At 48.4% G+C, this 23688-nt stretch overlaps 1 protein-coding gene across 2 annotated transcripts in view; it reads left to right on the top strand.

Annotated features, from left to right (window-relative positions):
- The window catches only part of DDX11 (DEAD/H-box helicase 11), a 107430-nt gene that overhangs the window by 3697 nt on the left and 80045 nt on the right, over positions 1-23688 (top strand). For both annotated transcript variants that reach the window (XM_088454898.1, XM_088454900.1), the window contains exons 2-7: positions 902-1023; positions 5000-5227; positions 9660-9746; positions 14284-14429; positions 16547-16589; positions 17607-17714. In XM_088454898.1, coding sequence (XP_088311024.1) covers positions 904-1023; positions 5000-5227; positions 9660-9746; positions 14284-14429; positions 16547-16589; positions 17607-17714 — 732 coding nt within the window. In that variant the 5' untranslated portion in view covers positions 902-903. The remainder of the gene's footprint in view (positions 1-901; positions 1024-4999; positions 5228-9659; positions 9747-14283; positions 14430-16546; positions 16590-17606; positions 17715-23688) is intronic.

Here is a 23688-nt window from a genome sequence, read left to right as displayed (position 1 = left end):
GGGCGTGAGTAGTACTGGTACCGCAAGCGTGGGGGTGTGAGTAATACTGGTACCGCAAGTGTGGGAGCGTGAGTAATACTGGTACCGCAAGTGTGGGGGCGTGAGTAATATTGGTACCGCAAGCGTTGGGGTGTGAGTAATACTGGTACCGCAAGCGAGGGGCCGTGAGTAATACTGGTACCGCAAGCGTGGAGGCTTGAGTAATATTGGTACCGCAAGCGTGGGAGAGCGAGTAATACTGATACCGCAAGCGTGGGGGCGCGACTAATACTGGTCCCGCAAGCGTGGGGGTGCGACTAATACTGGTCCTGCAAGCGTCGGGGTGTGGGTAATACTGGTACTGCAAGCGTGGGGGAGTGAGTAATACTGGTACCGTAAGCGTGGGGGGGGCGTGAGTAATACTGGTACCGCAAGCGTGGGCGTGTGTGAGTAATACGGGTACCGCAAGCGTGGGGCGGCGTGAGTAATACTGGTTCCGCAAGCGAGGGGGCGTGAGTAATACTGGTACCGCAAGCGTGGGGGCGTGAGTAATACTGGTACCGCAAGAGTGGGGGTGTGTGAGTAATACTGGTACCGCAAGCGTGGGAGCGTGAGGAATACTGGTACCGCGAGCGTGAGTAATACTGGTACTCTCTGCACCTCTCTACCTCATCACCAAAGGGGAATTGGCGCATGTAGTCGTTGGTTTCACCCCTGGTACACTACCGGCAATGTGTAAAAAGATTTGCATAGTTCTGTACTGGTGCCATAATTAAATGGAGGGAGATGTAACAATCTGCATTAGAGTTGAATATTACCACTTTATTGTATTATATAACAATGCTGTATTTAGTCCTTGTCAGATTTGAGGTGCTGACTTATAATGATAATAATAATGTATCTTTTGTGATCTTTCTTCAAGAAATGGACATAACCTTCCCGTTCCCCTTCCAGCCGTACCCCATCCAGGAGCAGTTTATGAGGGAACTGTATCGGGTGCTGGAGGCTGGGAAGATTGGCATTTTTGAGAGTCCTACAGGAACGGTGAGGATTGAAACTATGGCGCGTTATCTGTAATCCTGTTTATTTACACTATGGTTAATGTCTTCATCTGTAGCTCAGTATCTAATCCTAATGCAACCACTTGCTGATGCTGCAGAATAGTCTATGTAACGCTGCATTACAGGGACCCCTGCATAGTACACAGACCCTCACTCTCAGAGAGTCTCGTGCATCATGCAGAGTTTTCAAAAACTTCCAGACGGAATGCTATACTGTAGTGAATTTTTTTCTGCTGTATATTTTCTATCAACAAAGTATTTAAGACCTGGACACCAGAAAAAAAAAGTTGTGGTATAGAAACAGGTCACGTACTTGGATTTATGTAAATAGTGCTGTACCGGAGTATTGGCGCTCGTTCCTGGGTATCTGAGCTTGTATCAGTAGTGTATGCCACCCAGAAAAAAACGTCAAAGTGCACAAAACACATAATCAAACCTTGTCTTACGGTTAAGCACACGATACTGGGAGCGCAAGGATAGATGTATTATAGTGGCAAAGATCGTGCCGTTATAGCTCTTCCTGCTTCTACTCTTTACCGAGGCGAAGCCGTATTGACGAGATGTGTTAACATCTCATCTGCCCTCCGCCGGTGATCCCTGCCAGAACCCACCACGCGTCAGCCTAGTGCCGTAGCGCTGTCTCACCTCCCAGTTGGCTCCAGTTGGGCATGTGTGAGATCTCGCAAGTGTCGCATCTCCCGTTCACAACCCAGAGACCAGCAGCAGCGGGCGGCTGTGCTGGGCATGCGGCAATGACAGCCGCAGCTGTCGGTACGGTCAGTGCCACTGACTGTTCATACATTAGCTTACACATTGGCGCACTATCTTGTAGATTAGATAGGAGCGCCAAAAATGACAGGTGGGCATGGCGCCACGGTCATTTCAAACTCATCTCCACATTATTACATGGGGGAGAAGCAGTATCCGCGCACATATAACGCCAGATAATACATCTCCCCTGTGGCAATGTCACAAGTTTCAAGTCAATCCAGCCCAACATTGCTGCAATACATCCGACTGACAGAGGACCTGAATCACTACGCAACGCAACTGCGAATGCAATAGCAATTATGCACGCAGATCGTAATGCCGCCACTGCACTACATAAGGACGCCCACTTTACCTTACACACATCCGTAATATTTAGCAAGACTGCGAAACCATCGATACAATCAAGTACCATCGCAGCCCCACGCACACTTGCACAAGCCCTGACCTTACTCAGAGATTGCTAACGTCCACGCACGCTATGACACCTCTGGCTGCGTATGGTATCTCAGTGGCTGATTTATGCACGCGTTCAGACGCACTGGCACGCCTGCGTTTCCCCGACCCCCCCCGTCACCACCCACTAACGGTGTTTCCTGTCAATCACTCTGCAATGGTTCTGCGTAGTTACTGCGACCACAGTCTCCATCGCAGTGGATAATTTGCGTACTGCGATGCATGCGCAGAACGCAACAATTGGCCGATTGCGTGCATATTAGCAACTGCGTTCCTTGCTGAATCAGGCCCAGAGAACGTCAGTGTTGTGTCACCACCGGCAACAGGCATTCGCTTTCATCCGTTTGTTTTTTTTTATGTGCGATTAAAGGGCTCGTTTTTTAAAACTTTTTTTTTGCCAGAATCCAATTAACTTTGAATTATGTGTATGGACTGTGGGAGGAAACCCACACAGACACATACAAACTCCACACAGATCTGGTCTTGGTGGGAATCGAACCCAAGACCTCAGTGTTGTGAGGCAGTAATGCTAACCATTTCGCCAGTCGTGCTGCACTGATTCATTTTACAGAGGGTTTAAGCTCAGCTGTAATGTATTGGCTTGTACGCACCGTTCCTGCAACTTTTACTAAGCACAGTTATTTCCTGTTTAGCTCCATTCTTGTTTCTGCTTTTTTGACCATCTTTTAATTGTCGGGCCTATTAGTTTTTTATATTGGCTTCCCTGGGTTAAAACATCTCTGCGGAACCGGAGAACATGTCTGTCTGTCTGTCTCTGGACAATGACGATAAACCACTTTGCTCGTATAAAGACTTGGCTGAGGAAGAAAGCCAGAGTAGAACCTAAACCTGCACAGTAAAAGTGTCAGGATGACGTGTACAAGCCAGCAGATTACAGTCTGAATACAGAAACCCCTTTAAGGAACGTTTAAAACTCCTAATTTGGAAAACGTTTTATACTGCGCAACAGTGACGCAATTCACATCCAGTAAGGGGGTAACAACATTATTATCATTATCACTTTTACCAGTTATGTATATAGCGCACACATATTCCGCAGCGCTTTACAGAGAGTATTTGCCCATTCACATCAGTCCCTGCCCCAGTGGAGCTTACACTCTGTTCCCTACGGAATCGGTATGATTCACCGCCAAATCCTGGCAGCGGCAGCCCGACAGAGGAGGAAATCCCGATCGTCCCCAGGTAAGTATAAACTAACCTAATTTTACCCCCTAACCCTCCTTTAGGGTGCCTAACCCTAACCTCCCCCCTGTGCCTAACCCTAAGTCCCCCCTCTAAGTGCCTAAACCTAACCCCCCCCTTCCCCGCCGCCTAAACCTAAGTCCCCCGGGGGGGGGGGGAGGGTGCCTAACGCTAACCCCCCCTTCCCTTAGCCTAAACCTAACCTCCCGGGGGGGGGGTGCCTAACCTAAGTCCCCGCCGGGAGCCCTAAACCTAACCCTCCCCCCCCCCCCCGCGGCTGTCCGCGCTCGGCGCCCGGCATCCCTTCGATCGGGATGCCGGGCGCCGGTCTCCCGGCGTCAGTAAAATGACAGGCGTCTAGATTTAGATGCCTGTCATTTAACCCTCGCCGAGATTAAGTAGTCTGGAAGCCGGCGGTCGGCATTCCGTTCGCCATCTTCATAAGCGTATACCGTTCCCTACCACATGTACACATGCTGGTTAATATTCTGGCAGGTGCCAATTAACTTATCAGTATATGTTTGGATTGTGAGAGGAAACCCACGCAAGCATGGAGACAATATACAAATTCCACACAGTTAAGGCTGTGATGGAAACCGAACCCCCGACCTCAGCGCTGTGGGGCAGTAATGCTAAGCATTACACCATCCGTCCTGGAATATAAGTATAGCGGTGTTCCCTGCCCAGTCCCTGGTTCAGTATTGATCAGGGAGGGAGGGAAGGTTTAGTAGGTCAGGTAGTCAAATATTGCTATGTAACTGAGACTCATCGTCAATGATGCTTAATAGCTGCCCGTTGGGTTAATATCTCTGTTAACATGGTTGTGCTCGGGGTATGCAGTCGGGAAGCCGGTGGACCTAATCCCGACAGCCGGCTTCCCAACTGCTTAATCACGGCAAGGGTTAAATGACAGGCATCTAAATCTAGACGCCTGTCATTTTACCGATGGCGGGAGACCGGCAGCCGGCATCCCGATCGAAGGGACGCCGCCCGGGGGGGGGGGGAGGGTTAGGTTTAGGGTTCCTGGGGGGGGACTTAGGGTTATGCACCCCCCCAGGAGGTTAGGTTTAGGCTAAGGGAAGGGGGGGTTAGCGTTGGGCACCCCCAGGGGGGACTTAGCGTTAGGCACCCCCCCTGGGGGACAGGTTTAGGCGGCGGGGAAGGGGGGATTAGGGTTAGGCACTGGGGGGGAAGGTTAGGGTTAGGCACCCCTAAGGGAGGGTTAGGGGGTAGAATTAAGTTAGACAATACTTACCTTGGACGATCAGGATTTCCTCCTTTGCCGGGATGCCGCTGTTGGGATTCCAACTGCCGGGCATGTGTCCGGCAGTAAATCATACCGATTCCACGATCGGGAGGTCTGGGATTGCCACCCGGGAGGCCATTTTCCTGATTTATATTACACACAAAGTTCACCTTTAGCACCTGGCCGGTGTGGGAAATGCCTTACAATAGATTGGAGGGGAGAAGGAATGTGGGGGTCTTAATGGCGCACAGTTACTTTGTTATATGAGTGTTTCCCCTTACCCCAGGGTAAGTCTCTGAGTCTGATTTGCGGCTCCCTGGCCTGGCTGCGGGACTTTGAAGAGAAGAGGCGCCAGGAAGAGGCACGTGCGCTGTCTGCGGTAGAGACGGAAAATGACGGGGGCCAAGAGACGGACCACTCCTCCGCCAGCGCGGCCGCACCCTCGGCAGATCCCGACTGGATCACACAATTCTTGTCCAAGAAGGAGGAAATGGACGTGAGGAACAAGATAAAGGTGAGGACCCCATTTCCTCTCGTGTTCACCCCTCAGGCACCTACTTATAGGGTAACCTGTACAGATGACTTATATCATGCAGCCTGCACTGCAAGTCAGTGACTGCTTCCTATACACGTGCTATGATCTGCACATACAGGATGTGTACACTGGCAGCCCTCCCACAATACTACTAAGATAAAAGTACACCCATGAGGTTACAGCCCCTTTACGCTACATAACGGTCCCGGATCCGGCCGCCGATGGACCCTCTGCAGTTAGAGAACCATAATAGCCAGATAATTAATCAGCACCTATTGAATATTTATTTACTGTACTGTACACACAATGACACAATTGAAGACATTACTGCTAAAATCTAGTCCTAGCTGTGTCTTCCTATAGCTTATACGTGTGACACAATGACGTGCCACGGCCTAACACAACAGTAACTGAATGAAAAGTTTGCTGGACGATCTGCCGCTTTCCTCCACCTCCGGAAACTCTTCTTTTATTATATTATTTTCACTCTTGGCCAGAGGGGTCTCTCTATAATGATTTGCTCCTAGCCCCTGATGCTGGTGTGTAATAATGCATCCCGCTGCCAGTTTCTGTATAATACACTGGCTCTTTATCATTCTCATTACTAGGCTCTGTCTCCCTTCGGCCAGGAAAGTGCTTTTCTGTAGCTCATAAACTGCACGCTGTAAAGTAGAGCAATAAGCAAAAAGCTTTTTCATCGTATCGGGAGCGACACTGCGGCCTCTAAAACTGTTCAAGGTGACGGAATGTTCTACTAAGTGTTTGTGTATACGTAACACTATACATCACGGAGGCGGAATCGGTAGGTAATGCCGGGGGCTGATTAGCAGCCGGATAAAATACAGACGCCAGAAGCTCGAATACTCTACATCCCGACTGGGCCTTGTAAGTACCCTAACCCTCCCCTGTCCTGCCCTAACCATAACCCTCCCTTAGTGGTGCCTAACCTCCTCCCCGGTGGTGCCTATCCCTAACCCCCCTTCCCGCACCCTAAACATAACACTCCCTTAGTGGTGCCTCACCTCCTCCCCGGTGATGCCTAACCCTAACCCCCCCTTTCCCTAGCCCAACACTAACCCTCCCCGGGGGCTGACTAACTCTAATCTCCTCCGGAGGTCCCTAAACCCCCCGCGGCTAACACCTAACATACCCCGCTTACCTTCGTTCGGCATGTCTGTTGTCGGGATATCGGCGTCAGGATTTAGACGCCTTTTAATAATCCCAAGTCGGTCTTTCCGCGTCGGGGTTCTTGCAGCCGGCATTCTGGAGGCTGGTAAGTTAACTACATCCCCATAGGGGCCTTGCCCGACACTATACATCATGGAGGCCTTGCCCGACAGTGTATCCCACTTCATTATTGACCAGTTGGATCTTTATTCATTCATTGAAGTATACTATGTGAAGAATACCAGACCAGAGAAATGTCTGCCGGATGTGATAGCGCATATTGTCATGTCAGGTTAATTCCTGGCCTAGTGTCACCATTACTGGAAACGATAGCATGATGGACGTTGGGGGGCAGCTTACAGTGAACTTTTCATAAACGTTTCACACCAGTACTTGTGATCATACCAGCATCTACCCTACTGCCTCCATGGTCTGTATTACGCTGATCACTGCCTGGCCAGGTTTTTCCCCGTGTACCAGGAGAAACTTTTAAGCCTTGAATGAAGCTAGTGTCACACGGATAGGTGGTCGCAACCGATTAACCTGCTGTGATAGTACAAAAGGGGGCTGTAACTAGTGAGGCTTGAAGTCATTACCATGGAAGCTGAAGCACCCACTGTATTACTCATGTAGATGGAATGGAGCATACCTGGGAAACATGGATTCAAATATAAGAATACTCGTATAACCTTTAAATTATATTTGAGGTACATTATACGAAAATGTAAGAACATAGAGACTGATGCATAGAGCGAAAGTCTTATTTGCGGATGGATTTAGCGTTTTTCTGCACACTGAACGCTCTCCGCGCATCTGCAGGTGGTTCAGAGTCACGCGCAATTCTGTCGCATCTCCTCTCGAGGTCTGACAGTGCGTCACCTGGGCGTTTGCACGTATTCTAAGCGTAGCCAGGACATGTTGATGAAACTGCTGGTTACGCGTTGTACGCACACAGTCGTTTCTCTGATGAAACGTGTTTAAGCCGGAGAAACGCGTTCGAAGGTCTGCCATCATACTCGAAACAAGTTAATGGACCTCTCATGAGCTTCTAGTCCTCTGTGGCCTGTGATCTGAGTGCAGGGGAGTTACATATTGCAGCATGTACCATCCGCCCACGGTTGGAGAAACATTAATTACATACACTTATTACGGAATGACACATTGCATACCCGGAGCCCCGCGCTCTATTTCCTGGGACCGTCTCACAAACACAACTCTGCAGCTTATAAGTGTAAGCGGCCGCTTGTTACATCTTATATCATTCTAGGTGCCATATTTCAGCATTGATACGTTTATTACATGTAGATACTGCTTTACTATTTACTATATAGCTGAAATACATTCGTTTATGGAAAAGCCACTGATTTGTGCAGAATTACACCTGGCAGTGTATAGGGGAACATTGTTATCCACTGGTATAAGCTCACAGATGAGTAGTGGCCTCTCACACACTTTGTTCTGCTACAAATACAGGTGAGCTTTGCCTATTTCCCAAACGGCAGTAATGCACCCCTTGTACGGTCTATTAATTGGCTCATTCACGGATGGGCTTTTCTCTCTCCACTACATCCTGAGGCAGTACAAGCTGATTTAGGGAAACTTCCCTCTGATTGATGAGCTCTCAGGATTTTCTTAGTGTATACATTGTGGTTCTAATATCTTGTGGAATTTTTTTTTTTTTTTTAATGCTTTTTATTTAGTACAATGTATGTTTTATTCTATTTTCTGTTGGCTCATTGACGCATCTCTGTTGGCTGATTTGAACCAAAGCCCCTTTCCCTACACATCGGGACTAGGCAGCATATACCTTGGGGTATAGAGGGGGCATTAGTGCTGGAGCAGGGCAGGGACACTGCTGTACCTTGGGGTATAGAGGGCGCTAGTGCTGGAGCAGGGGAGAGACACTGCTGTACCTTGGTGTATAGAACACGCTAGTGCTGGAGCAGGGCAGGGACACTGCTGTACCTTGGTGTATAGAACACGCTAGTGCTGGAGCAGGGCAGGGACACTGCTGTACCTTGGTGTATAGAACACGCTAGTGCTGGAGCAGGGCAGGGACACTGCTGTACCTTGGTGTATAGAACACGCTAGTGCTGGAGCAGGGCAGGGACACTGCTGTACCTTGGTGTATAGAACACGCTAGTGCTGGAGCAGGGCAGGGACACTGCTGTACCTTGGTATAGAACACGCTAGTGCTGGAGCAGGGCAGGGACACTGCTGTACCTTGGTGTAGAGAACACGCTAGTGCTGGAGCAGGGCAGGGACACTGCTGTACCTTGGTGTATAGAACACGCTAGTGCTGGAGCAGGGCAGGGACACTGCTGTACCTTGGTGTAGAGAACACGCTAGTGCTGGAGCAGGGCAGGGACACTGCTGTACCTTGGTGTATAGAACACGCTAGTGCTGGAGCAGGGCAGGGACACTGCTGTACCTTGGTATAGAACACGCTAGTGCTGGAGCAGGGCAGGGACACTGCTGTACCTTGGTGTATAGAACACGCTAGTGCTGGAGCAGGGCAGAGACACTGCTGTACCTTGGTGTATAGAACACGCTAGTGCTGGAGCAGGGCAGGAACACTGCTGTAGCGTGGGGTATAGAGGGGGCATTAGTGCTGGAGCAGGGCAGAGACACTGCTGTACCTTGGTGTATAGAACACGCTAGTGCTGGAGCAGGGTAGGGACACTGCTGTACCTTGGTATAGAACACGCTAGTGCTGGAGCAAGGCAGGGACACTGCTGTACCTTGGTGTATAGAACACGCTAGTGCTGGAGCAGGGCAGAGACACTGCTGTACCTTGGTGTATAGAACACGCTAGTGCTGGAGCAGGGCAGGGACACTGCTGTAGCGTGGGGTATAGAACACGCTAGTGCTGGAGCAGGGCAGGGACACTGCTGTACCTTGGTGTATAGAACACGCTAGTGCTGGCACAGGGGCAGGGACACTGCTGTACCTTGGCTAATATCTGAGAGGTGTTTTATTCTAATAGTATTGATTGACTATAACCCAATCATGAATTCTTATATGTTTAATGATATTTTGCCCCTAGATGAACATCACTGCAGCTGACATATTATTATGTGCTGATGTAGTAGGAGGAATAAAAGCACCACCCATGGCCGCAGATATCACCGATTATTGGTCTTCTGTGCCGGACAACCTGCTGAAGATTTATAGGAAACTAGTATAAAAATGGCTGATGTTATATAACCCGTGTGTTCCCTGTAATTCTCCTTTTCCTGATTAGGAGGATCAGCTACGAAGGAAGAAAAGGGAGGAGAGGCTGGGGCAGAGGCGCCACAACGTTCAGCTGAAGTTTGCTTCCAAGAGGAAGGTGAGAGCAGTGATCAGACTGTAAGAGACTGGTGACGGCACAGGTCCGAGCACTCGGCTGGGTAACGCAGCCGATCACCAGGATCCTGTGCTTGTTCCATGGACACTGCACTATACCTAGGAGTAAGAATCTCACTGACGTCACCGGGTCTGTGTACAAACTGTCATGTCAGCGTCTTCAGTGTATGCCCGGGCAATTGTCATGTTTAGCTCCTCCCCCTCTGTACCCCCGCTGCCTATTGGGATATTCAATGATATTAAAGTTCCTGTCGGAGGGGCGTGTCCCGTCCCCACCTCCCCGCGGCCTCTGCTGCATGTGGCAGACCGCCCATACACACCGGCCGATGAACAGATTTATCTGCCATCGGCTGTGCAGCATAACCATCGCGATATGTCGTTCACAGACATATCCCGGGTACACACTGGCCGACGGGCACCAGATATATTGGCCGATCTATTGATCGGCCAATATTTCGGTCAGTGTGTAACCAGCTTAGGTGGGCAGAGGAGGTACCGCTGCTGGTATCACCTCTGCCCACTTCCACTAGGGGACACCTTCCAGGCGGTACAGCAGGTGGTGACCAGGAAACCTGTGCCGCCAGTGCCAGTATTCCCCAGTATGTCCACAGGTCCTTTACATGTATAGCGCTAGCTACTAATTATTCCTGACTGCAGTCAGCATTGAGGTTTCTATCAAATATCATATTTGTTTCCTAAATACAATATCCTGTGTATTTCTGTAAGTATAGTACATATCTTTATTTAACCTGTTTCTGCTCTGGACATCTTTTATTTATTTAATCAGAGCTTCATCTTTTGTTTTCAGCAGCAAAGGAGTTAAAACTTGTGGTCACCTAGCTGTACCACCAGAGGGCGATGTAACACCAGTATTACACAGGAGTAAAGTGCAATTCCCTTTATCCTGTCTCATAGATCACTAGTGCTTACATAGACTATGAGGGGTATTCAATATGGGAGCGAAAAGTCCGTGCTGAACTTTTCGCTCCACATCGGAGATTTTCCTGAGATAAAGTATCGGGCGCGCGCCCGCTTTATCCCCGTATTGAATATAAAATGTACGTAAACGGGACCCGGCGAAGTGGGATTTGCGATAAAAAACGAAATTAACCTGAAAAAAATTGTAGGACCCCCCTAAAGCTGTAAAAACATGGGGGATCACTATGGGTACCCCCGTTTTAGCCTGCAAATGAAAGTCGGGGATTTAAACAGCTGCGGCAGGTGCTTTTTTCCCGACATTGAAGAAGAGCACTTAGGTTATTTTTTTCTTTTTTTAAGTGGTCCCATCAAATTTGGGGTACATGAAAATGGGTACTAGCATATTTTTATGTCCCTAAAGTAATTTTTTTTAAATTCTGCAACTGTGCACCTGTCGCTATTAATCTATTCTAGAATACACCTGCCGCTAATAGCCTATTCTAGAATACACCTGCCGCTAATAATCTATTCTAGAATACACCTGCCGCTAATAATCTATTCTAGAATACACCTGCCGCTAATAATCTATTCTAGAATACACCTGCCGCTAATAATCTATTCTAGAATACACCTGCCGCTAATAACCTATTCTAGAATACACCTGCCGCTAATAATCTATTCTAGAATACACCTGCCGCTAATAATCTATTCTAGAATACACCTGCCGCTAACAATCTATTCTAGAAAACACCTGCCGCTAATAATCTATTCTAGAATACACCGGCCGCTAATAATCTATTCTAGAAAACACCTGCCGCTAATAATCTATTCTAGAAAACACCTGCCGCTAATAATCTCTTCTAGAAAACACCTGCCGCTAATAATCTATTCTAGAATACACCGGCCGCTAATAATCTATTCTAGAATACACCTGCCGCTAATAATCTACTCTAGAATACACCTGCCGCTATTAATCTATTCTAGAATACACCTGCCGCTATTAATCTATTCTAGAATACACCTGCCACTATTAATCTATTCTAGAAAACACCTGCCGCTAATAGCCTATTCTAGAAAACACCTGCTGCTAATAATCTATTATAGAATACACCTGCCGCTAATAATCTATTCTAGAATACACCTGCCGCTAATAATCTATTCTAGAATACACCTGCCGCTAATAATCTACTCTAGAATACACCTGCCGCTAATAACCTATTCTAGAATACACCTGCCGCTAATAATCTATTCTAGAAAACACCTGCCGCTAATAATCTATCCTAGATTACACCTGCCGCTAATAATCTATCCTAGAATACACCTGCCGCTAATAATCTATTCTAGAAAACACCTGCCGCTAATAATCTATCCTATAATACACCTGCCGCTAATAATCTATTCTAGAATACACCTGCCGCTAATAATCTATTCTAGAAAACACCTGCCGCTAATAATCTATCCTATAATACACCTGCCGCTAATAATCTATTCTAGAAAACACCTGCCGCTAATAATCTATCCTATAATACACCTGCCGCTAATAATCTATTCTAGAAAACACCTGCCGCTAATAATCTATCCTATAATACACCTGCCGCTAATAATCTATTCTAGAATACACCTGCCGCTAATAATCTGTTCTAGAATACACCTGCCGCTAATAATCTATTCTAGAATACACCTGCCGCTAATAGCCTATTCTAGAATACACCTGCTGCTAATAATCTATTCTAGAATACACCTGCCGCTATTAATCTATTCTAGAATACACCTGCCGCTAATAATCTATTCTAGAATACACCTGCCGCTAATAATCTATTCTAGAATACACCGGCCGCTAATAACCTATTCTAGAATACACCTGCCGCTAATAATCTATTCTAGAATACACCTGCCGCTAATAATCTATTCTAGAATACACCTGCCGCTAATAATCTATTCTAGAATACACCTGCCGCTAATAATCTCTTCTAGAAAACACCTGCCGCTAATAATCTATTCTAGAATACACCGGCCGCTAATAATCTATTCTAGAATACACCTGCCGCTAATAATCTACTCTAGAATACACCTGCCGCTATTAATCTATTCTAGAATACACCTGCCGCTATTAATCTATTCTAGAATACACCTGCCGCTATTAATCTATTCTAGAAAACATCTGCCGCTATTAATCTATTCTAGAAAACACCTGCCGCTAATAACCTATTCTAGAATACACCTGCCGCTAATAATCTATTCTAGAAAACACCTGCCGCTAATAATCTATCCTAGATTACACCTGCCGCTAATAATCTATTCTAGAATACACCTGCCGCTAATAATCTATTCTAGAAAACACCTGCCGCTAATAATCTATCCTATAATACACCTGCCGCTAATAATCTATTCTAGAATACACCTGCCGCTAATAATCTATTCTAGAAAACACCTGCCGCTAATAATCTATCCTATAATACACCTGCCGCTAATAATCTATTCTAGAAAACACCTGCCGCTAATAATCTATCCTATAATACACCTGCCGCTAATAATCTATTCTAGAAAACACCTGCCGCTAATAATCTATCCTATAATACACCTGCCGCTAATAATCTATTCTAGAATACACCTGCCGCTAATAATCTATTCTAGAATACACCTGCCGCTAATAATCTACTCTAGAATACACCTGCCGCTAATAATCTATTCTAGAATACACCTGCCGCTAATAATCTATTCTAGAATACACCTGCCGCTAATAATCTACTCTAGAATACACCTGCCGCTAATAATCTATTCTAGAATACACCTGCCGCATATTTACAGAATAGCCCTGAACCTATTTCCCTAGTTTTAAACAATTTTTTCCAATTTTTTTTTCACCCCAATTTTTTAATTAATATTTTGGGGTGTCCCTATTTTTTTTAACATTTTTTTTGACACAGTTATTTTTAAAATGTCATTCCCAGGGGTGCAGGCTATTTTTTTGAAGCCTGCACCCCTAAACCCCAATTCTGCACTTTTTTTCGACACCTATTCAGTGGTGAAAAGTTATCCCCGTTTTTTATCAAAGACTTTTTCAAAACTGCGATAAGTCTTTGAAATTGAATACGGTGTAAAAGTAAAACCTGCGATAAAGACGTCATACCTCCGATATTAACGCAAAAACGATGTTTTCGCTCCCATATTGAATACCCCTCTATGTATCATACATTTCATTGTTTGCTTTATAAATAAATTTTCGCTCATTTTGTAACAGCAACAATGGGGCTTATGTTAAGTTGGATGCAAACGCGAAATGCGCTTTTACATTTCCTACATGAGTGCAGACCTCTGCCCATGGGCGTAACTACCATAGGTACAAGGAGTAGAGCTGCTATGGGGCCCATAGCTGAGGGTGGGGCCCATCTCCATTGTCACAGTTACATGTGTTATATACATTTTTCACCATTGGGTGGTACATAGGGGCCTTTACACACTTTTGCTATGAGGCCTTTAAATACCTAGTTACGCCGCTCTGCCCCCTGCGGCGTCTCACCGTATAATAATACAGTATGCAGCCCGGATCTGTGTGATCCTGTACTTCAGCTCTCTGTCTCCTTCTCCTCCTGTGTCTGCAGAGGGAGGAGGATGAGACGGTGCGGCTTCTGCAGCTCAGTCAGCGGATGCTGTCCCCCGGCGGAGAGGCCCCGGCCCTGGAGGAAGAAGAGGAAGAGCTGGTTGTCGCAGAATACGAGAGTGATGAAGACACAAAGAAAGGAGCCACGTAGGACACGCTATGTTCTCGCTTGTCACCTGCAGTTTACATTTACAGTCATTTCAGCTCTTCGTCCTGTTGGGGAATACAGGGACCGTGGTGTTAAGTTCCAGTCACAAGTTGCTATGACCCTAATTCAAAATATAGTTTGCAATCAAGCAAAAATGGCAGCTGACTGTAACCTCATTTTGGAATATGACACATTACACCAGAGGTCAGGGAACTTTTTTACCTTTTACCCCAAAATATATTTAGATACGCCGACGTTACCCCCTTGATTTGAAAGGAAGGAAATCATATAGTAGTGCCCCCATAGTTATGCCCCTGTAGTAGTGCCCCCATATAATGCCCCTGTAGTAGTGCCCCTGTAGTAGTGCCCCCATACAATGCCCCTGTAGTAGTGCCCCATAGTTGTGCCCCCATAGTTATGTCCCCATAGTTATGCCCCTGTAGTAGTGCCCCCATAGTTATGCCCCTGTAGTAGTGCCCCCATACTTACGCCCATGTAGTAGTGCCCCCATAGTTATGCCCCTGTAGTAGTGCCCCCATATAATGCCCCTGTAGTAGTGCCCCCATATAATGCCCCTGTAGTAGTGCCCCATATAATACCCTGTAGTAGTGCCCCCATAGTTATGCCCCTTTAGTAGTGCCCCCATAGTTATGCCCCTGTAGTAGTGCCCTTGTAGTTATGCCCCTGTAGTTATGCCCCTGTAGTAGTGCCCCTAGTTATGCCCCCCTAGTTATGCCCCTGTAGTAGTGCCCCCATAGTTATGCCCCTGTAGTAGTGCCCCCATATTATGCCCCTGTAGCAGTGCCCCCATAGTTATTCCCCTGTAGTAGTGCCCCCATAGTTATACCCCCGTAGTAGTGCCCCCATAGTTATGCCCCCGTAGTAGTGTCCCCATAGATATGCCCCTGTAGTAGTGCCCCCATAGATATGCCCCTGTAGTAGTGCCCCCGTAGTTATGCCCCTGTAGTAGTGCCCCTGTAGTTATGCCCCTGTAGTAGTGTCCCCATAGTTATCCCCCTGTAGTAATGTCCCCATAGTTATGCCCCTGTAGTTATGCCCCTGTAGTAGTGCCCCCATATATGCCCCTGTAGTAGTGCCCCCATAGTTATGCCCCTGTAGTAGTGCCCCCATATAATGCCCATGTAGTAGTGCCCCCATATAATGCCCCTGTAGTAGTGCCCCTGTAGTAGTGCCCCGATATAATGCCCCTGTAGTAGTGCCCACATATAATGCCCCTGTAGTGCCGCTTGTACAAAAAAAACACTTACCTTAATCCCCGCTCCTGCATCCACCGCTGTCCTGTCCACCCAGCTGCACCTCAGAACTATGGGAGAGACGTCATAGTGCGCATGGAGAGAGGCGGAAGAGAACTTCAGCTTCCGGCTAACGCGGCGCTGCAGGGAAGGAGCCGGGCGCCCGCTGGTAATAATATCTCAGCGGGCGTCCGGCTTAGAGCCTCCCTGCGGCACAGCCGGGCATGCATATGAATCATTCTATGTTATATTATATTATACAATGATTCATATGCATGCCCAGCTCTCCGTCCATTACCCCCAGGAATTTAATTTTTACCCCATGTGGGGTAATATACCCCTGTTCCCCGACCACTGTATTAAACTTAAGACTGACAGGGGGAAAGGATCATTTTATATAACTGTTTGGTTTTTACTTCTCCTTTTTAAATGAATTTGCACAATCACCGAGCAGGAGCTCAGCTGACCTGACACTGGCTGTCACGTAGCGCATCGCATAGTGTAATGTGACGCTTGTCACTGTGTATGACTGAGCGGGGACAGCGGTATAATGTTTTTGGTCGGAACGGGCTTTTCAGATGTCCGTGTGCTGTATCTGTACTGACACGTACTGACACGTGTGCTGTATCTGTACTGACACGGCTTAACCGTGCTTTATAAATAAGATTGGCATTCGCTCTGGAAGCAAACAAAGAGAAACCACACGTTCACCGTAAGCGAGAGACATCTGTGCAGGTGACGTCCGCTCCAGGGGCCGCCGCTGTGGGATGGAGACGCACACGGACAGGTTTTGGCCGGGGTGGATTGTTCCATGCCATTCTGTTTGGTTTAATAATGTTTTTTTGTGTCTCATCGGCTGACAGAGCGGATGAGGAGGATGACTTGGAAGAAGAGCATGTGACTAAGGTAAGACAGAAGTTACGGGTCGTTTGGTATAGTTTTAATGTTTGCCCATATGGTGCCCTTGATCTTGGCACAGCCATCTTTGCCCTGTGGTGCCTAGTACACGCTGGTAGGATGGTTTAGTATATGACTGGTGATTTGGCCTCAAGTTATTGCCATCTACACTAATATGGACTAAATGATTGTACAGACGCTCTGTCAGCAGCCCCCACTGACCCCTCCAGGGCAGGACGAGGCCTCCGATCCCTTTACTAACCATGGTTTGGAGGAGGCAGTTTCGGGATGCAGTCAGGAAGCCGGCTGACATTATACCGACAGCCGGCTTCCCGACTGTCATATCCCGGTGATGGTGAAAAACCCGGCGTCCAGATGTAGACGCCGCTCATTTCACCGACACCGGGAGACAGGCGCCCGGCATCCCGTTCGTAGGGATGCCGGGCGCTGCAAGCGGACAGCCGCGGGGGGGGGGGGGGGAGGGTTAGGTTTAGGGCACCCGGGGGGGGACTTAGGGTTAGGCACCCCCCCGGGAGGGTTAGGGTTAGGCACCCCCGGGGGGGCCTTAGGTTAGGCAGTGGAGAAGAGGGGGTTAGGGTTAGGCACTTACTGGGAGGATTAGGTTAGTATATACTTACCTTAGGACGATCGGGATTTCCAGCGCTGTCGGGCTGCCGCTGCAGGGATCTGTCCATCTGTCAGGCTGCCGCTGCAGGGATCTGTCCATCTGTCGGGCTGCCGCTGCCAGGAATCGAACCGATTCCTGTAGTTTCCATAGATCACAATGAGTGACCACTCTATATAAGCTCTATTTATGCACTGAGTAGATCATTCATTAACGTAACTCTGATAATCTTGGTCGGGAAACATCCTGCTGAGATTACAGTGGTTATTAGATGGAAGTGATAATTAGATGATGATTTGGGAAGTGTTTCCTCCCGCAGTGCGATTTGTGATCTGTTATTGCTGCTTTGTTGTGTATTATGTAACTTTATCATATAATATATATCGTTGTCTCTCACACAGATCTATTACTGCAGCCGTACTCACTCTCAGCTCTCTCAGTTTGTCCATGAGCTACAGAAAAGCCCCTTCAGCGAGGAGACCAGGGTGGTGTCTCTGGGGTCCCGGCAGGTGACCTTTCTCTTACCAATCCCAGTGTGTTATTCATTGTCTTTTAGGTTACATTAATAACAGAACCTAGAAACATTCACATTGATCTAAGTACATTGGTGCACGCGGCAATAAGGGCCTGATTCAGAGATGGACGCTAATGCGATTGCAACCGCGTATTCGTACGCAATGCAGTTGTGGAAATATGCAAATGTCAGCAAAGATCACCTGCTGCCTTCTCACCTGCGCGCAAGTACGCAGAACTACGTAAACACCGGCGGCCATATTACCCTTGCGGCAGGTCTGTCCTGCCGCAGCCATGGGAGCTCTCCTGACACGCGGAGCTGCGTAGGCAATCGCAGTGACTAATTTATGCACGCCCATATAACGGCGTTTAAACGGGCGGGCACGCCTGCCGTTTTTGTCACCACTCCCTATTACCAGCCCCCCCAAACGCTGGCAGTCTGTCACTCACTTGGCGATGGATTCCTGTACGCATGCCTGATCGCATGTGCGGTGTGTACGTATGCGCAATGGCAAACGCTCGTTCTGCGAGAAAATTGTGTTAGTGTCCGTCTCTGAATGAGGCCCTAAGAGTGTTATCACAGGGTCACTAATATTGGGGTCAGAAACCTCCATTGTAATATTAATGTAGACCAGTGGCGGATTGTGCCTAGGGGCTGCCAGGCTGCAGCCCCCCCAGTAATATCCGCCACCTCTGTGTAGTCCGTGACTGCACTCTCTGCACTGTGACTGGCAGTGGCTTCCTATTGGGAGCTCCATCTGCCAGTCAGATACACAACAGGCAGTCTCAGGGGGATGTGTCTCCTCCTCCTCTAATCAGGTGTCTCCTCCCCCTGGTGTCTCCTCCGCCTCTAATCAGGTGTCTCCTCCCCCTGGTGTCTCCTCCTCCTCTAATCAGGTGTCTCCTCCCCCTGGTGTCTCCTCCTCCTCTAATCAGGTGTCTCCTCCCCCTGGTGTCTCCTCCTCCTCTAATCAGGTGTCTCCTCCCCCTGGTGTCTCCTCCTCCTCTAATCAGGTGTCTCCTCCCCCTGGTGTCTCCTCCTCCTCTAATCAGGTGTCTCCTCCCCCTGGTGTCTCCTCCTCCTCTAATCAGGTGTCTCCTCCCCCTGGTGTCTCCTCCTCCTCTAATCAGGTGTCTCCTCCCCCTGGTGTCTCCTCCTCCTCTAATCAGGTGTCTCCTCCCCCTGGTGTCTCCTCCTCCTCTAATCAGGTGTCTCCTCCCCCTGGTGTCTCCTCCTCCTCTAATCAGGTGTCTCCTCCCCCTGGGACAGCCAGTCCCAGATGCTATTGCAGAGAGAGGCTTCAAGGAGGAAGCCACTACAGACCATGCAGCCCTTTGAAAGCCGGTGAAAATGCACATGCGCGGCTCTACGACGCTAGTGCACATGCGCCGGTCCCGGCGCCTGTTACATCGATGTTGCAGGCGCCGGGACCAGGACAGTAACTGGCTACTCCGGCGGTGAGTCCCCCTCGGGGTGAGTTTTTTCGGCGGCGGCAGCCCCCCTCCTCTAAGCCACTGTAGATCTAACCCTTTGGCATTTGCCATGTTGTACTTGCTGGTGACGCAGATGGCAGGCCATTATAAGAAGTCAGAATGGGATTGAAATGCCGCCAGTTCAAATCCCGACAGCGTCTGGCCGAAGGGAGGAAATCCCGACAGCGGCAGGTAAGTAATCTATCCCACCCCTCTCCACCCACTAACCCTCCCCTCTTCCCCCCAACCACCCCCCAACCCTAACCCTCCCTTATGGGTGCCTAACCCTAACCTCCCCCCCCCTAGGCCTAACCTTAACCTCCCCCCAGGGGTGCCTAACCCCCCTCCCCGCACCCTGAACCTAACCCTCCCGGGGGGGTGCCTAACCCTAACCCCCCCTTCCCCTAGCCTAACCCTCCCTGGGTGGGTGCCTAACCCTAAGTCCCCCCCCTGGGGTGCCATAAACCTAACCCTCCCCCCGCAGCTAAGAGGATGGGCGCCCCAGACTTACCTCGTTTGGACCCGCGTCTTTCCGGATTCCGGCATTGGGATTATGATGGGCGTCAGTATCTCGACGCCTATCATATATCCCTAGCCGGCATTCTGCCATCGGGATTGTGACCGGCGGTCTTGTGGCCGCCGGTCACATAACTACATACCTAATAAATCACGGTGCTACCAGCCTCTGCCGAGACAAACTTTACCATACGGAAGGAACATTCATTTATCCATTGAAAACCGAAATAAAAAGAAATTGTGCATTTTTTAAAATATATTCAGCATAATTTATTTTTGTACTGATTTAGATAGAGGCTTCCTATAAAATACAATGATGTATATAATACAATGATGTACGGTATAGACAATGGTTAATATACCCTCTCCTTGTATTCTGTGGGGCACACCAATGCGGTACTGTGTTTTTTTTTTTACATTTTACTAATGTTTTTGTTTTTTAACACCTAAACCTTCACGGATCTCACTGCTTTTGTGTAACTCGGACCTTGTGATTAAAGTCACATTTCAAGGTCCGAGTTTTCATACGAAATGTAATAGCCACGAACTCACAAGTTTGCAGGCTATTACATTTGCAGAGTGGTGGGACACTTTACATGTGCGAGAGAGTACAATTTTGTCCCGTAGAAAAAACTCAGACCCTATTACATTGGTATGCAATCGGGAAGCCGACTGCCTAAATACCGGCAGCCGGCTTCCCGACTGTCATATCCCGGCAAGGGTGAAATGCCGGGCGTCTAGATGTAGACACCCGCATTTCCCCGACGCCGGGAGATTGGCGCCCGGCATCCCGATCGTAGGGATGCCGGGCGCCACCAGCGGACAGCCGCGGGGGAGGAGGGTTAGGTTTAGGGCTCCCGGGGGGACTTAGGGTTAGGCACCCCCCCGGGAGGGTTAGGGATAGGCACCCCCGGGGGGGACTTAGGGTTAGGCACCCCCCTGGGGGATTTAGGTTTAGGCGGCGGGGAAGGGGGTGGTTAGGGTTAGGCACTTAGAGGGGGGATTACGGTTAGGCACTTGGGGGGGAGGTTAGGGTTAGGCACCCCTAAGGAGGGTTAGGGGGTTAGGTTAGTAGATACTCACCTATCCACGATTTCCAGCGCTGTCGGGCTTCCGCTGCCGGGATCTCTGCTGATGTCGGCCTGCCGCTGCCGGGAATCGAACCATGCGGCCGGCGGTATTTCATACCAATTCCATTACATTTACCCCTTGGAGTTAGTGGAGCAGAGACCCCTTTCAGGGAAAACATTCGTCTTCCTGTCTATCTGTACAACACAGATGGTCTTTGCATCTAGGGTCTCTTGTCTTGCAGATCTCCACACCTCATTTTGCATGAGGATAGGGCTGTTCTTAGAAGAAAGACATCTTTCAGCCTAAGGTGGTTTCTAAATTTCATTTAATTAGGACATTGTGATTGCAGCATTTTTCCAGGCTTTTAGTCCTTCAGAGTAAGAGGCGTAATTGAAGATCTATGGAAACAGGACTCTTGAGCTCAGAACATTGATGATCTTTTGTTCTTTGTAAGTGATGACGGCATGCATCAAACCAAGCAAGTACACATTCAGAGATCAGACATGCTTACTTTACGGCAGGAACAATGGAGCCCGGCTTACTAAATTAGTGACTTCCACCTGCGTTCTCTACACAAGCTGTTTCTTCTTCAGGGTCCACAGGGGATCCACAGGGTTGACCTGGGGGGGGGTATAGCTGGATCTGGATCCACGGGCTCCATGCAGTTAAAGCTTTTGCTGCTCCAAGGATGGACTTGGGTCCATCCTCCTCTATACCCCGCCCCCGAGCCACAGGCACCTCAGTTTTAGTTGGTGCCCGGCCGGAGTCAGGCACAGTGGGGCTGGCAGTGCGCGGCCACCATTTTACCCTCTCGTCCAGCTGTTGAGAATACACAAGGTGACATGTTTTTCCGTGGTGACGTTATTTCGTTTTATTCTCTGGTTTTGTTCTGTGCGACCTCGTTAGAAACATAGAAACATGTCCGAGCACACCGCGGGAGGAGGAGCTAGAAAGGGGAGGAGTCACAGACACTCTTACAATGCCAAACTCCTGGAAGACCCTCTATACCCCCCTCCTAGCAACATGATTTAGCATAAGCATAAATATAACCCCGCCCCCATGCCTTTTTTTTTTTTTTTGTGTAGAAACCAAACTTGATTGACAGGCAGTTTGTGACATTAAAAAATAGAGTTAATTTTGGCATTTAAACTTTATTTTTAATGTAAAACACTGAATTTTGTATGAAGTTGCCCAGCGCCGTACGGTACATTTATATTAAGGCTTTTGCTGCTGGTTTATAGAGAGACGATTTAACTTTCCCAGTGACCTAAATGCAGATTACAGTCACCCGCCCAGGACGGCATCTCCTCAAGTTTGTTGAAGAAAACTTGTAAAGTGCTGACACCATCGCCGAGGAGAGAGATAAATATTCCAAGGTGCCACTTTCCGTCACCCATGCATCAGCCTGGCACGCTGTCACACAATGTCCCCACTCCAGGACGGTCTCCGTACAGAACTGTCATTTGGCATCGCTGCTCTGTCGCTACTGAACATCACCTACCCTGTAATGTATGCAGTGCAGTACACAACGCTATAAATAGTAATACTATTAAGCGGAATGATGTGAGCATGTGAGCGGAAAGAGAAGTACGGCTGAAGGAGACGTGGAGGTTAGCTCGCCTGCAGGATAGCTCGCTAGCTCGCGTGTGGGTGTAGCGAAGGAAAGGTATTAGCTCTTACGGGTTCTTATGAACAACATCTACCAGCAGTTTTTAATTTGGAAGCAAAATGGTGGTCAGAGCTGGACGGAAACGGAATTTGTGCCTTTTTACCCCAAAATTGTGCGTTTTTCCAGCCATTTCTTACACATCTGGCCCAGTGGCGACCAAGACATTTTGCACTCAATACTCGCTCTAAGGGGGACGGGTGGTTGTAGGGAGCGTGTAACCGCGCTCAAAGTACGGTAATGGAATGTTGGTGAAAAATGACTTGTTTGGCGGTAGACCATTTGCGGGTTCCGGACCACTTGTGGTCTGATGATGATGACGACGATCCGTGTCCGCTTCTGATTGGCTGATTGTGTCTGCATCTGTGATCTGGTTGTATTATTACAATGATATTATCACTGGAACTGTAAGAATAGAGCAAATCCCCACTAGATGTTTTAAAGGGGCAGGAAATGGATTAAATCTTAATTAATACTTTCATTTTCTCTTTGCGTCTTGGTCTGATTTCCTTCTACATGGCGGATGTGACCTTATTAACCATTAACAACACTGTCCGGTCATGTAGTACATTGTGTACGTAACGTGTGGTCAGCATGAGCCCCTGTGTGACTCCGAGGGGACCCCATGATAACTACACATTATAAATATCCACATTCAGTAATCTCATTGGGCCTTAGGCGGAGTTGCCCATATAATCGGGTGCATGTTCTCCCGCATTGCGTGCGCAGAATGAAAATGCGTATATCCGCCTGTATGCAGATTTGTATGAATCTTGCAGTGCGCCCGTCCCTTTCGTTAAAATTGGTTTACTAGTTGTCACCATCATGGGTGCTCGCTAGTACCAGCGTATACAGTATACAGCAGATTCGCCTGGAAACCCGTGAGTGCGCGCTTCTGTTCAGCTCGCAGTTGCGCCAACACATCCTCACTGAGCTTTACCTATATGTGATCTCCCAGTTGCACCTCTTCAGCCGTAGTGGAGATTCAATCACAATGCGTCGCCCGTAACTGGGTACGACCCTCTTCCAGAGCTTGTGCTGTGCAGAACCAAGCAATAGACGTTCCGCTGGGCCTTCATCTTTATTCAGGAGTAACATAATAAACTCTGGGCCTGATTCAGAGCCGGACGCTCTGACAGAGCGCTCGCTCTGAATCAGGGCGTTTTTTTTTGTTTTTTTTAAGGAGCGGCCGCCTGGCCGCTCGCATAGCTGTGGGTGACCATCCACAGCTATTGCGAGCGGCC

Source organism: Taudactylus pleione, unplaced genomic scaffold (assembly GCF_031769625.1).
Source record: "Taudactylus pleione unplaced genomic scaffold, aTauple2 ptg000634l, whole genome shotgun sequence".
Classification (NCBI taxonomy): domain Eukaryota; kingdom Metazoa; phylum Chordata; class Amphibia; order Anura; family Myobatrachidae; genus Taudactylus; species Taudactylus pleione.
Note: the sequence above shows the minus strand (reverse complement) of the source record. Positions and strands in the feature narration are given on the sequence as shown.